The sequence below is a fragment of the Alexandromys fortis genome, unplaced genomic scaffold (genome assembly GCF_014885135.2).
Source record: "Alexandromys fortis isolate MF-2015 unplaced genomic scaffold, M_Fortis_MF-2015_v1.1 scaffold_123, whole genome shotgun sequence".
In the NCBI taxonomy this organism is placed as follows: Eukaryota; Metazoa; Chordata; class Mammalia; order Rodentia; family Cricetidae; genus Alexandromys; species Alexandromys fortis.
The window spans coordinates 5,063,658-5,078,920 of NW_026068003.1; the positions used below are offsets into that span (position 1 = coordinate 5,063,658).

The 15,263-nt window shown below is 44.9% G+C and overlaps 1 protein-coding gene across 27 annotated transcripts in view; it reads right to left on the reverse strand.

The window, feature by feature from the left end:
• Window positions 1–15,263, reverse strand: part of Cadps (calcium dependent secretion activator) — a 436,391-nt gene that overhangs the window by 236,431 nt on the left and 184,697 nt on the right. For all 27 annotated transcript variants that reach the window (XM_050161168.1, XM_050161171.1, XM_050161161.1 and 24 more), the window contains one exon: window positions 8,950–9,030. In XM_050161168.1, coding sequence (XP_050017125.1) covers window positions 8,950–9,030 — 81 coding nt within the window. The remainder of the gene's footprint in view (window positions 1–8,949; window positions 9,031–15,263) is intronic.

A 15,263-nucleotide genomic window follows, 5' to 3' on the forward strand; every position in this document is an offset into this window, starting at 1 on the left:
TGGATGCCTATAGAGATTTTGTCACAGGAATAATTAAAAAATATAGCTTATTCGAAATGTTTTAACTATAGCCTGTGCCTATTTCTAAGAAGAATATTTACTATTTTCAAGAAAAATAAAAAAAATAATAAAGTGCAGAAAAACAGGATTATAATTCTTCAGGAAAGTAGCAGGGGAGCTGAGCATCAGGACTGACCGCTGCCATTCTCCCTCCTGGCTCATGATTTCAGCTGGAAAAGCAAGGGATCTGACCAAGCTACTTGCTTCTCTGCGTGGACTTTCAAGTTGCCTGAGTTCCTTGAATATCCCCTGGACTGGCAACCTTATCAAAGTGCCATTTCCAAGCTGGAATATGAAATTGCCCTGTAAACCCTACTCTATAGTCTACTGATGGGGTGAGGGGAAAGCCAAACAGATTTTATGAGTTATGACAAATCTAATTTAAACTGATCTACCAACTCAAAAAACTGATGAGCTTGGAAATGTCCCAGGATACACTGAGCTCCCAGCAAGGTGGAAACCACAGCTCAAATGACACAATGTGAACCATTGTCTGATTCTTTTTTTTAATTTATTTATTTCTTTATTAATTAATTAAAGATGTCTGTCTCTTCCCCACCACCGCCTCCCTTTTCCCTCCCCCTCTCCCAATCAAGTCCCCTTCCCTCGTCAGCCCAAAAAGCAATCAGGGTTCCCTGCCCTGTGGGAAGTCCAAGGACCACCCACCTCCATCCAGGTCTAGTAAGGTGAGCATCCAAACTGCCTAGGCTCCCACAAAGCCAATAGGTGCAGTAGGATCAAAAACCCATTGCCATTGTTCTTGAGGTCTCAGTAGTCCTCATTGCCTGCTATGTTCAGCGAGTCCGGTTTTAACCCAGGCTTTTTCAGACCCAGGCCAGCTGGCCTTGGTGAGTTCCCGATAGAACATCCCCATTGTCTCAGTGTGTGGGTGCACCCCTCGTGGTCCTGAGTTCCTTGCTCGTGCTCTCTCTCCTTCTGCTTCTGATTTGGACCTTGAGATTTCAGTCCGGTGCTCCAATGTGGGTCTCTGTCTCTGTCTCCTTTCATCGCCTGATGAAGGTTAATATTCAGGAGGATGCCTATATGATTTTCTTTGGGTTCTCCTTCTTATTTAGCTTCTCTAAGAACCCGAATTATAGGCTCAATGTCCTTTATTTATGGCTAGAAACCAAATATGAGTGAGTACATCCCATGTTCCTCTTTTTGGGTCTGGCTTACCTCACTCAGGATAGTGTTTTCTATTTCCATCCATTTGCCTGCAAACTTCAAGAAGTCCTTGTTTTTTACTGCTGAGTAGTACTCTAATATGTATATATTCCATACTTTCTTCATCCATTCTTCAATTGAAGGGCATCTAGGTTGTTTCCAGGTTCTGGCTATTACAAACAATGCTGCTATGAACTTAGTAGAACATATACTTTTGTTGTATGATAAGGCCTCTCTTGGGTATATTCCCAAGAGTGGTATTGCTGGGTCCATGGGTAGGTTGATTCCGAATTTCCTGAGAAACCTCCACACTGCTTTCCAAAGTACCACACATGTCTTTATGTGTGCTGTGGCCCTCGGATCCTTGTGTTTGTGCAGCAAATGCTACTGAGCCATCTTCCCAGCCTCACTTTCTGCCTGGAATCCCTCTGTCTTTACATGTTAGAAGAAGGCCCAGCCGATGTTTACACACCTCACCTTTCTGTTGCTGAGTTATTTCCCACCAAATTCTGCCTAAGAACACCGGGAACCCCAAAGCATGATTGCTCTTCCCAGATGTTGGACAGTGTCAAATTACATCATAAAAAGAGCTTCAGAAAACTGAAGCCGTGATGGAACATGAGGCCATTATTTTTCCCCTTCTTTGAGTACTTGAGCCTTGAGAAGAAATAGCTTTCTGTCAATCTGGGCTGTGATTCTTGAGGGGGAGTTTCCAGTGGCGGACTCATTGCAAACACTTTTCAAGGCTGTAACTGTTCCCAGATAAGAAAAGCGTAGCTGCCCATCTCCGCTGTCCCTTTTCTAGGCATAAAAATGGCAAAGGTTTTCTTTTATTCATATTGCTTTATGAAAGACACAGTGTGGGGGTGGGATGGCATCCTCCAGAGAGAATTCTGTTGGCCACTCACTTTTGTTTTGGTCTGACAGTAGTGTTCAATGGGGGACAGTCACCAGGGTTAACTGTGAGCAGCCACACTAGTGGAATGTTGGAACGTATCTAAAATTGGCACCTGTAAACAACACTCTAAGACCCTCTAGCCATTGGCTTTTCCTTCTAGGTTTTGAATATTTCTCCAGAAAGAATGAATGGGTTGCCTGTGGGAGTTGACAAGGTTACTCTCACGGAAAGAGTGGCCCACAGGCTCAAATGACATAAATGACACCCTTAGGTGACCAGGAGGATGATGACACACTACTGATACAGGCACTCACCAACAGTCTTGCAGTTTTTTCATCCAACCCCCCCAATACTTTCTGGGTTACCCTCCTGTTTCAGGTACTGTGGTTGTCAACGGGAAGTGAGGGAGTCAGGCACAGTTCCCAGGGTCAGTTCCCATCCAGGTTTGTTCTCATCTTCTCAACCATTATAAGCAGATGGCTTCCCTTCCCTTCCTGTATTCCTTCCACCAGGAAATCATGAGCACTTTGCATTTTTCACGGATGCAGATTCCATGGACACAGATATGTCTGGGGTTTTCACAGCCTGACACACATGACAATACATGACAATAGGTGTCTGTTCAGGCAATCATGTGATCGTACTATTGTGTGCGCTCTTACACACTTGTGCTGCCACATGACCCAAGCCAAGTGCCAAGTACACCATTAGTGTGAAAGCTGAGCCTTTCTTGTTTTCCTCTGATGGGACCTTCTATTCCCTTTGTGGGGAAGCAATACGTAGACCAAACTTTTCTATCAGGAAAATATTTGGATTTCATTCCTTATTGATACTTATAACATGGCTCACATATAAGACAGAAAGTTTGCTTTGCCCTGTACTGAGTAGAGGTGTAAAAAAATAGTTCCATCAAATTAAACTGGCTATGTAGCTGAGGATGACTTTGAACTCTTGATTGTCCTGTCTTCAGCTCCAGAATTCTGGGATTGCAGGCATGCTCCACCTCACCTTATTTATGAAACACTGGGGACTGAAGTCGGGGTTTTATCCATGCTAGGCTGGTGTGCTACCAATTGAACAATGTCTCCATCCCTGTATTTCCATATTTAAATGATGGCTTGAGAAACCACTGGTGTTTTGCTCTTTATTATCATTGGTGGCTGATACCACAAAACTCTATTATTTGCATTATATAACTAGTTTTATCCCAAAATATGGCCAGAGGAACTGGCAAGTCCCATGTTGTGGGACAATGGTATTGTACCCTGTAAAGATTTGTCTGTTGTATTGGTTTAAAAAAAAATGCTAACTGGCCAGTAGCCAGGCAGGAAGTATAGGCGGGGCAACGAGAACAGGAGAATTCTGGGAAGACAAAAGACTGAGTATGCAGTCATCACCCAGACACAGAGGAAGCAGATGAGAATGACTCACTGATAAACGGTACCAAGCCACGTGGCTAACACAGACAAGAATTATGGGCTAATTTAAGATGTAAGCGTTAATAAGAAGCCTGAGCTAATAGGCTGACCAGTTTATAATTAATGCAGACCTCTGTGTGTTTCTTTGGGGCTGAACAGCTGTGGAATTGGGCAGGACAGAAATGTACTGTCAACAGTACCACAGCTGAGCTATTGCCACAGGCTGCCTGCTTAAGCCCCAAAGTCAACTTCTGATCGTGCAAGTTAAATAATTTAGACTTAATTTCTAGGTGAGATTTGGGGACCTGTTAATAACGGTGTGAGAGGATTTGGGAAAATGTTTGAACAGGGATTAGAGAAGTTTTTTTTTTTATGAGACAAAAAAATGTATTCAGATTTCTGACTTTAGTCTTTGAGGGAGTATGAACGGTGCTTGGTAAAGCTACACTTGACTTGAGTTCTGGTGCAGCTTCATCCTAGGCTAAATTCTGGATGCTGGTGTGACTGAATGGCTAGTTTACCATTTAGGGTTATGGCCATCCCCAGACTCACTCCTGCCTTCCTTCTGTCTGGAGCAGAGACGACAAACACAGGCTAACTGTTGGTACATCTGGTGGTGAGGATGTTTGCAGCAGAAACAGCAGGGACTGTACGGTACCTTTTTCAGAACCCAAATATCCTAGCAGAGAACATCCTGAATCCCAGGAGTCAGTTCTAACTACGGCTGCTACTTCCTTTGTGCATATAAACTGAAGGGGATACAGAAATGTCAATGAAGACTGACAGCTGTTTGCAGGGGTTGGTGGCTATCAGGGAGAGAAGATGGAGGGGGTGGCACATCTTCCTGTCCTGTCCTGGAGGCTCCTCCTGCTTCCCTGCAGACAGGATTCTTCTTTCTGTTTACTGAGTGAACTCACACAACCAGTAAACCTTCTGATTTACATGTTCTGGGGAAAATCTTGGCACTGCAGTGCCAAGGACTGTTTGTAACAGGTCTAAGTGACAACCACTGATGAAGGGCTCATCAGTAGGCAGAGGAGAAAGCCTGAATGGGAGGACTGTTGCACCCTCAGACTTGGGTTAGGAGGGAAATGAAGACCTGTATTTGGAAAGTAATTCACTAAGGCTAGAAAGCAAATTAGTCAAGAATACAGCTTTTAATCAGAATAACCCTGGCCATATCTCCCCATGTTTCTGCTTTAGCCTCTGAACTGACAAACCATGAGGTTCTGAGAGGGTTCAAAGGATTATCACATGAAACAAACGTGTAGTAAGGGTATTAAGTATATCTGGGATAATCCCACATCATACTGATCCTACACTATTATTCTTTAGGTACTGCCTCATCCTAAGGGTATATTACCAGCACCCACGTGTCCAGTGAGGCCTTGCTTTTATTCCACAGTGGTTACTTAACTGTACTAGAGTTAACATTAAACAAACTTGGGTCAATCGTAGGCCTGATTCTTAGAACCATGAGTCTGGAGGATTGAAGAGCCAAAGAGGAAGGAAAAGGATCTGAAGAGGTTGGTGAGTGGCTTATGGCTCCCCTTTTGTAGTTTAGAAGCTGTAGGATAGTCAGACTGCCCATGTGAGAATCAAGAAGAGATGGCTTACAGAGGAAGACCAGATAACCAGTGTGACCCAGAGACAGCAGACAGGGGATCCTGTTCCTTCATGGATACTGGCTCTAGCTCTTGCCTGAGGTCTGGCTATTCTCCATGATCCCTATATGTCTTGATCCTGGCACTCACCCTGTCCTTCACATAAGCTTTCTCTAATTGGTGCCTCTCAGTTGCCATTAGAAGTGTTCAACCCATCTTGTAGAGCCATCAAGGAGAGGAAAGAGTGGACTGAACATGACAGATGGATGGATTGGCAACTGGCAACTTCTGCTTATAACATACACAGGAACTGACCTTCAGCCATATGGGTTGAACTACATATCCTCATTAAAATTTGCTGTGATGTTAGCAACAGATCAAAATAAAAAACCAGGGCAGGCCAAAGAAAGATAAGCAGAGGTGCATCATTTAAGTTTGTCAAGAGCTAGCTGGTAGGCAATGTCGTCATATTTTATTTAACGATTGGCAAATCCAACTGAGTTTAGGAAAGGTTGTCACACAATTAAAACTCAAAAGTTCCTAGAATCACACATGTAAAGACTGAGACTATTCCTTGGCATCATAATGGATTCTCTATCTCTTCCTGTGTGTTTATTCTTTCAGTGTTATTCCCAGACATCTTTCTACCAACATTACCAACTGTGGCCTGCTGTCCATAGTCCCGAAGAAAGAAGCCTTGGTTTGGTTTGACTCAGCTGTCATTGGTGAGTCAATTAGTCATGACCAGGGAAGGCTGGGAGTTGTGTTTAGTGCCCCTTGAATGAAGAACTCATTCTAGCACCAGCGACCTTAGACCTGGGGATAAAGCTCAGCGGTAGAGGAAAGAAGGGTGGGACCAACGCCAATGGACCATGACAAGGTTGATACTGGCATAGAAGAACACTCCAGAAGAGGACAGACAACTTCTATGAAAATAGAGAGTGGTAATGAGAAGACATCCCATAGGAACCCTTTGTGCCTTTAATTGTTTGGAGACCCTGCATGCACTAACTCTATTCTTAGTAAGTAAGAACCAGAAAACACTTGAATTGCCTGGTTCATTTTCTAAGATGGCTTTAAATTGTTAGCAGCAGCATTTTACCTGGTTGGAAGTGTTTACCACATGGCCTGGGGAGAAAGTTCTTAGAATTTTTCCAGAGAGAAGCATATTGATTTACTGTAATCAATTGTTAATCTACAGTTTTGAAAAGTTAAAATTAGTCTAACATTAACTTTTTGAATTATAACATTAAGCCTAAAAAAAACCCCACAAAATCAAATTCAAATTAAGCGAGCTTATTGATGGGGAGGTTATAGTACCCAAGGCAAGCACATGCTCTAAATGGCCGCAATCTTCCAGAAAATCCTCTGCCTGGAGACATTGAGTTGCAGAAGATGCGAATTCTACAAACTTAGTGATGCTGCGCCCACATCAAGCAGATTTCAAAACACAAGAGCTGCCCACACCACCTTTAACCAAACCCATAGCTACACACTGTTTATAGTTGCCAGACTGTCTTGACTATAAACTTCAAAGGTGTTCAAAAAATAAGATGCCAAACATCTCAGAGAAGCTGAGTACAAACAGACGGACTTCCATTCTGGACTTTTTCCCTTAGCTTCTCATGTAGTAGGGCTCCTTTCTCTAGATCCAACCCCTGGGATACTTCTCCTGGGGAATTTCTCTTTTGCCCACCCTCCTTGGCACTTCCAACCATCGTCCACCTGCCCCACGGGCAGCAGGGAAGCGGGGGTTGTAGAGATGTTTGACACTTTCTTCTTAGGAGATATTGACATTAAAATTGTGCTTTTCACATATTTCATTAAATATTATTTTAATTAGGAATTTCATGGGGGCATCCTTAAATTCTTTGTTGGGTTAACTGCCTCAATCTACCACTAGTCTGTTATTTTGTGAGACCTACTTTGGTTTGAATATGGAGCTGTCTGTCTAAAGTCTTAAAATTATGAAAGGCTTGGATGCTGGCTTTTGAGAGGCAGTTGGATGATAATAGTTCTGACTTCATTAATGGATTAATCTACTGATCAAATCATTCCTGAATGGACTGTGGGAAGGCAGAGCCTATTTATAGGAAGTAGGTCATTGGTGCTGTGGTATGAATGTTTAATGTTCTCCATAGGCTCCAGTGTTTAAACATTTGGTTCACAACTGTGGTTCTGCACAGGAAAGTGGTGAACCCTTAGGAAGTAGATCCTTGACTGAAGAAGTGAGTCCCTCCCAGTGGGCCCTGAGGTTCCAGACTTGTTCAACTTCCCGTTCCCTCCATGTACCCTGATTGTGAATGCAATGTGACCACCTAACTTCCTGTTCCTGCCATGGTCATCTCTTCTCCACCATGATGGGTCACATCGCTCTGGAAGTCCCAGCCAAAATAAACCCTTTCTCTCTTTAAGTTGATCTTGTTGGGTTGTTTTACAATAACAACAGAAAAAGAAACCAAGAAACGTCTTTGAATGGTACTTTTCCCTGAGCCCTTCTTGTTTGCTTCCCATCCCCAGAAGGCATGAGGTGAGCAGCCTCTTCTACCACGCGCCCTTACTGCCAGAACTCTGACTCGGAGTAGTGTGTCAAGGACTCAAACCTCTGAAATCACAAAAGAAGAGAAATCCTTCCTCTTTGAAGTGATTTTCTTGGGTAACTTGTCCTAGCTATAAGAGCTGACGAGCATGAGGTCTCAGTTGAGAGGCGAGCACAGTTCCTCCATTGGTGTCTATCCTCCATAGTCTGCCTACCTCAGTCTCTAAAACAAAGAAGACGAACAGAATGGCCCTAGAGAGATCGTGTCATTGGGAGCATGTAAACAGTATGTCTGACGGAGTCAGGACCCAATAAATGCTATCAGCAGGAATACTAATTATTCTAACGGGAACATCAACCACAGAAAAAAATAGATGATACCAAGCTGTAGGCATCAACAATAAGATACAATCCCAAGTTTAGACAAGGCCTATTTGCCAGGAGACTCAGTCTGCTCAGCAAGGGTCTGCATGCAGAATGGTGTAAGAACTCAGGGTAAATGTCTGAAGTCAAACGTTGAAGGCTAATGAGGAAGTTTGCTTGGTGGGAGGGAGAAGAGAGATCTTCCTAAGTTAAGGAAAAGGTGGGTACAAAGATGTTGAGTCTGGAACAGGGCTGGAATCTTCAGCAGGAGATGTTCTCTGGCTGGGTCCTGGGTCTGTGATGGCAAATTGTGATGCACGTGACTTATAAATAAAGGAGGGCACATCCCACTGCCTCAGAGCATTTGAGAGTCATCTGAAAGTGGTTACATTGTCCTGGAGTCATGGGGCTGTGTTGAGGGGTTCTGAAGCTCGGTTTTAGATGGTCACATCTGGGTTTTAGAACGGCAACTGGGTACTTGTCATAGTGAACCATATTCCTACCAGAGGCTATTGGAACAACCATTGTTTGGTTCCTCCCCTCTTCTCCCTTCCCTCTTTCCCTCCTTCCCCTCCTCTCCCCTCCCTTTCTTTCTTCCTTTCTCCCTTTCTCTTCCTTTCGACAGAGTTTCATGAAGCCAAGGCTGACTTCAGACTTCCTAGGTAGCCAAGGATGACTTTGGACTCCTGATCTTCCTACTTCTACTTTATGCTGGCACTACAGGCGTGCACCTCCATTTCTGGTTTGGTTTATACAGTGTTGAGGCTAGAACTCGAGGCATACCAAACCGGGCTCTGTTCCCGGTCCCTCTCCTTCATCTTTTGAAGACCTTACCAGTCAGTACACTTCTTGGGTAGGACCTTGACCTGGTACCAGTGAAGAACCTGTAAAGTCCCTTACCCTGGCTATTTGGTCTGCCATTTGGAGACGTCCATCCAGCTCTCGTCTGATCTGGGCAGCCTGCTCATCTGGATTGTCCAGCTGCACAAAACACAAACATAAAAGAGGGAGACTCTCAGTTGGGGACATAAAAGCCAATAAAATGACGACTTTTCATCTTATACCACCCTGCGCCCCCACCTTGATCCATGCACTTATTTTAGTTAAAAAAACATAACAATCAACAAATCCAGTCTGAGTGAAATTCCCAAGAAATGTTCCCAGGTAGAGCGTGCTATGCTGGGCGTTTGAATGACATTGTACAGGCTCTGTTAACCACTTGAATGGTTCTAAAGAAACGCTCCCCGTGAGGGTCTGATATGAAGCCTGTTGGGACCCAGTGACAAAGCACTTTACACAATGAATATTCCAGGAAGAAACCAGCATTAGATGTCTCAGAAGCCCATGGCACGGCACAGATAGAGAGGTTCTTCTGTCCTGGTCCATAGGAGATTAGCCAACACACTTCTTAGTAAGCACTAAGACATCCCCAACCGTTCTCTGGATGGCTACTTCCAAATAGTGGCTTCTAGATCTAATATAAAACCTTTTCCTCCCTTCCCCTTTCATGAGAATTAGCATATAAAGACAAGAAAAGCCATGGCTGGGGTAATTCCCAACTTCTCTGGTTCCAATGCGCCCATCTTTAGAACAAAGGCTTGGATTGTGCAGTCCTTGCTGCTCTCTGCAAATCTACGATGGGACGTGGGAGACATCCCTATAAAGCAATATCTAGGTGCAGCTTGGGCTTCAGTGCTGCAGCTCTCTGCTGTCTGAGTCAACTTCTGTGCTGTGTGACATCAGCCCACAGCGCACCTCTAGATGAATGAGCACCTAGGTGTTCCAATAAAATTGTACTTAAAATAAGCGGCAAGCCATAGTACTCAATTCCTTTTGTAGGAGTTGAAGGTTTCTAAGCAAATTTCATTTTGAAGCAAACCTAACATTAGGCTTCAGGTTATATTTGGTGTGCTTTCCTCAGTAAGTTATGCCACTCACAGAAACTGTTAAGAGGAGATAGTGCCATTTAAACAGGATGGTTGGCATCCTTCTTCTTAGGACATATTAACCACCCACTAACTAACCAGTTAGCTAAATATTTTAAGTCCCTTTCTTCTAAAAACGGGCATATGTGCATGCACAGACATATGTATACAGAGACATGTATGTGTGTGGCCACATGTAGGTGTGTATATGTGTATGTGTTGACATGACATATGTGTGCTTCTATGTGTCAATATATGTGTGCATGTATGTGTGTGTGTGTGTGTGTGTGTGTGTGTGTGTGTGTAGGCCAGACATCAACTTCAGATGCAGTTCCCCAGGAATAAGTAATCCACCCTGTTTTATTGAGACAGGCTCTCTCATTAGCCCCCAAATCACCAAGTGGGCTGAACTGGCTGGCGAAGGAGCTCCAGGGTCCTCCTGTTTCCATCTCTCCTGTGCTGGGATTACTGCGTGGCCAGTGAGCTCCATGGATGCTGCTGTTTCCACCCCATCTCACTAGGTCACTGGCATATGTGGCTTGATTAGGACCTTTACTTGGGTGCTGGGATCCCAGGTCTTAGGCTTCTAAGGCAGGCATTTTGCTGTCGCTTCCCCACTGGTACTGAACATTCTCACCCCTGCCCAGTGTGAGACCTGGCAATGCTTTGTCTCCATTGCTGCTTTCATCGTGAGAACTGGACCGAGACACGTGGCCGTGTGTTCTGAGACACCAATACCACAACAGCTCTGGTGAATGCTCTTTCTAGATATTCCAGAAGAAGCCCTCAGAGCCGTTGGGAGGTGTGATGCTCTGGTGCAGAAAGCCCTAGAACAGTTGTGTGGAAGGGATGTGGATAAGACATTGGTACTCAACTAGTTCTTACTGGGGTCAGACATCTTTTTTATTATGCCACCGGTGGATATCTGCTCAAAATCCTGTTCTGAATGAACAGACAGTTCATTCAGAGCAATCAACAAACCCCCCAACTCTGTTTCTGATTGGTACCCCATCCCTATCTCTGCTTCTCATTGGCACACACGGGAATGAGTGTCCTCAGCTGCCTTTGAGCTCCAGTGAGCTACTTTTATCCTTTGCCTCTGAATGTTTTCATTCCCGATCCAGGTGCAACATCTACTTAGACCACTCAGAAATGTCGTGTTCCGAATACACATGCAAATGAAATATCCGGTGGCTTCCTGCAAAGCAGCAAAGGGAGCTGTTAAGATGGAAAGCTGAAGATTTTGCTGGAAAAGCAGATGCTCACAGAGGTGACACTGCAGACCCAGAAGCAGCCCTGATGCTGTGTCTAAAGGGCACTAGTGTTCTCCAGTCTGTCTTGTGGAACTCATGGCAGAGAGGGGGATGAACCGGCAAGGCTCACCCGCAGCTTCATTCATTCATTAGTTTGTTCATTCATGTATTTATACTTGCATTCATGAAAGTTTTAATAAATCAATACAATAGAGCTCGGAACAGGGGTGGGAGGGAGAGATAGCTCAGGGGTTAAGAGTGCTTGCTGCTCCTCTAGGGGTCCTGGGTTTCATTCCCAACATCCCTATAAGGAGGCTCCTAAATCCTGTATCTCTAGCTCCAGGGGATCTACCAACCTGGCCTCTGAAGACATCCTCATACACAGAATATAAACTCATACAGTCTTACAGACACACACACACACACATAATAAAAAAGAAGCCTCTAAACAAGAAGGATATGTAAAGGAACAAGACAGAGTGAGTCTCTAGTCCTTGGAGCTCAAATGTGGCAAGAACAGGTACAGCTAAGGAGGGTAGATCAGCATTTACGGATGCCTATCCAAGTCCCAGGACCCCTCTACCTATTCCAAGTCTTTCCTAAAGAACCAGAGAAACCTATGCTAACAGACATCACACAGAAGGAATTCTGAATACAGAAGGTTACTCTCTCAAAATTAACAATCTTATAAGCATCACCCTAACCCTAAGAAATTGGTCTGCCAACTGCATTTGACTTTGCTATGGTTCCTGTTGGTTTTTTTTTTTTTTATACACAGAATGGTTTCACAGCAGACAAACACTCGGCATGGCTATTTGAGAAGTTCTGTGCTTCTCAAAAGGGACAGCACACATTTGGAGGTGGGTTTATTAGTCCTCACTCGACAGTTGAGGATAACAGCCACGGGAAGGTAGATGGACAGGCTGACATAGGGTGCTAAGCATTTCAGTTTCTTATGGCTTTCCCAAGAATACATGTTCAGCAATATGGAAGCTTCTTTCTTGTTTCACGTTTCCTGTGATGTTGGAGAGCAAATCCCAGGGCTTGTGCATGCTCTTCCACTGAGTCAGGCTTCCATCCCTTGCTTAGTCTCCTCCTTAAACGCTTGCTCCTGACAAGTAACCTAAGTCTGCACACTCGCTCGCTGCAGAATTACCACGATTGACAGAATTCTTTGGTGGAGGCTGTGGCCTTAGATTGACAGCAATGGGTATGTATTTATCATGGCTATATCCCTAGTAGCCATGTGATCTCAGGCAAATTTTGTACCACCTCTGTCTTTTGGGTCTCATCACCCGATCTTCAGGGTAAATCTTCCTAAGGCCACTGAGTGAATTAACAAAATTCACTCAGAAAGTAGAAAGTCTTCGGTAGGCGCCAACCTTCAGAAAATGATGGAGTGTTGCTCCATGATGGCTGCATTTCTGACAAGTGCCACCAAGGGGCAGCAAAGGCACCAGATGAGACAGTGTGCCTCCCTGGTGTGAATGTGGGGTCTCAGTCTATCTGTTGGGTACCACCCTGACCACAGGTTCCCACCACTGAGAGGTTCTAGCTTCTCGGTGTCTAGTGCTTTCTCTGGGGTCACGTCCCTTTGTTCTGCTGGATGTGAATTAGTGGCCATGACCAGAAGGTGGACCCTGCTGCCCAGACAGCTAGTGCTCTAAAGAGCAGATTAAAAGAGAAATGTAAATGCAAACTCCTCAAAATAGTTTGGCGTAATAGAGACGGCCATCCTTAACCACTGTGTGATATCCAAAAATATAAAGAGAAATCAAATAATTACCTTTTCAAGTACTAAGAAGCAAAAAAATGCAGAGAGTGTGTGCTTCCATGGAAACGAGGTTCTGTTTACCGTGCTGGTCTTTTCCACTGAGGAAGGGAAGGATCTACGGCAGTACTGAGCCAAGGGCAAACCTTTCATTGTGACGGCTCATTAGGGTTCAAAACGTACATGAGCATGAAAGCTCTTTAGCTAATTAGACAAATCATCTGTCTACTGGTAGAGGTCAAGCAAGCCTCTGTTTTAATGTGTCCCTCAAGCAAAAACAAGTATCTCCTCAGGCTCTGCTTCCACAGTGAGAAGGACAAAACCGTGTCTCTGCACATGGGAGCGCCTACATTTTGGGTGTAAGCTGCCTAAATCTTGTGACTCTCTGCCTCACGAGTGGCACCTCAGCAGGAGGTGAGAACAACAGTCAATAGAACTGAACTCAGCGTAGCCTCACGTGGAACCATTTGGATGCAGACCCGAGAGCTGGCAGATGGTGAATAGACCATCTTATCTCCACCACTCCTTCATTGTGTGACTGATCATGGAACCCAGGCTTTGCTTCCTCATCTGCAAAGTGGACATCTCTTTGTCTCCCACAGTCACTCAAAGGAGAGAGCCAACATACCCTAGTGGACAAGGGAAGCAAGACCGGCTTGGGTCCAAAGTTGGCTTTTGCAATTGTGTTAGTGAATGGGATTTAACAGATCTCTGCTCTGAACCTTCCTAAGACTTGACGTCCTTAGTAGTGACATGGGGATAAAGTGTCTTTCCCAACATGGTAGAAAGGTTAAGCTAGATATCATGCGTCCCAGGCTATGGTGCTGCCATGCAGTGGTAGTTCTCACAGCTAAGGAGAGCTGCTGGGGTGATCCTGCTTTAGAGTGAGCACCCACCGAGTGTTAGCTCTTTTGCTCTTCCCTAAACTGTTGAGCCGTAGGCCAAAGTCACATATTCTCTGTCCAGCTCTCTCCCTCTGAGGAAATCTCTATGTCTGTATGTCCCAGGATTCTCTGAAGAGCCTGTCCTGGCATGCCTCACAGTTTTGTTCCAGGGAACACGAGTTTGCAGGTCCCCCAGCTCTACTGGGAGAAGAAAGGCCATAGTCACACGAAGTCTGGAAACTCTGATGGTCTACCAGCTCCCTGGACCCAACTGTGTGTCTGCACATTTGCAGGCCCCAGACATACATTTTGGGATGTGCTTCCTGAGGCAAATCTGTGAGCTTCACTTTTCTCATGTCTGTGGATGGACGTTTTAGAGAAGGTTGAGAGAAGGGGAAGCAATTTCTCTATCCAGATTTTTCTTAGCTTTTAAAAAAAGATTTAAGATGTGTGTGTGTGTGTGTGTGTGTGTGTGTGTGTGTGTGTGTGTGTAAAGGAGAGAGACAGAGGGAAGGACACACAGAGATAGAGACAGTCAGAAAGAGACAGAGTGAGAATGCCACGTATGTGTTATGCTTGCAACAGAAAGTGGAATCAGATATACTGAAGTTGGAATCAGGAGATGCCCAGTACGGGTGCTGGGAACCAGTCTCAGATTCTCTGCAAGATTAGTAAGTACTCTTAACCACTGGAGCCATTTCTTCAGACTCCATGGATTAAGACACCTCGACTGGGAACTTCCCTTTTGGTCTGAAGGGCCTCGGCACGTTTTTCCCATGGGAAACATCCTTGGCTACAGTTTCTTTGGGCATACCGTGAGTCCCTGCCATTCACAGGTGACAGTAACAAGAAGCAGCCCAGTGCTGACTCTTCCCAAATCATCCTGTCGCAAGACAGCCTTCAGTCAAGCAAGGGATGATGTGGTTCAAACGTGCAAGAAATGTAAACAGAGTAGGCAGAGGGTGTCATGCCTTATATGAATAATTGCTTTGTGCAAAACATCCGTGGTTCTCAGACTCAGAACAAACAGAGGCAGCTTTAGATTCAGAAATCCCCAGTCTGGCCTCATCTTCGCTCTGTTGCCATGGATGACCTGAAAAGTCTGACTCTTCTGCCTGTACAAGCATGCCCAGTTCACATGCTGCTAAGGGTTTGGAAGCAGGGCTCTGTACTTGCTGAACAAGTATTCCCACAACTGAGCTGTGGCCCTCACTTTAGAGCTGAAGTGTGTGTGGTCCCTCTTGAGCTGGGGTAGCTTCACCAGGCACAACACTCTACTCCCGGGAAGCTCTGCTAGGGCCTTCGCTGAGATGAGAGCCAACTTCCCCATGCTTCAGCAGACTCTGCCTTTGCACACAGTCTATGCTAGAATCAGTCTTCT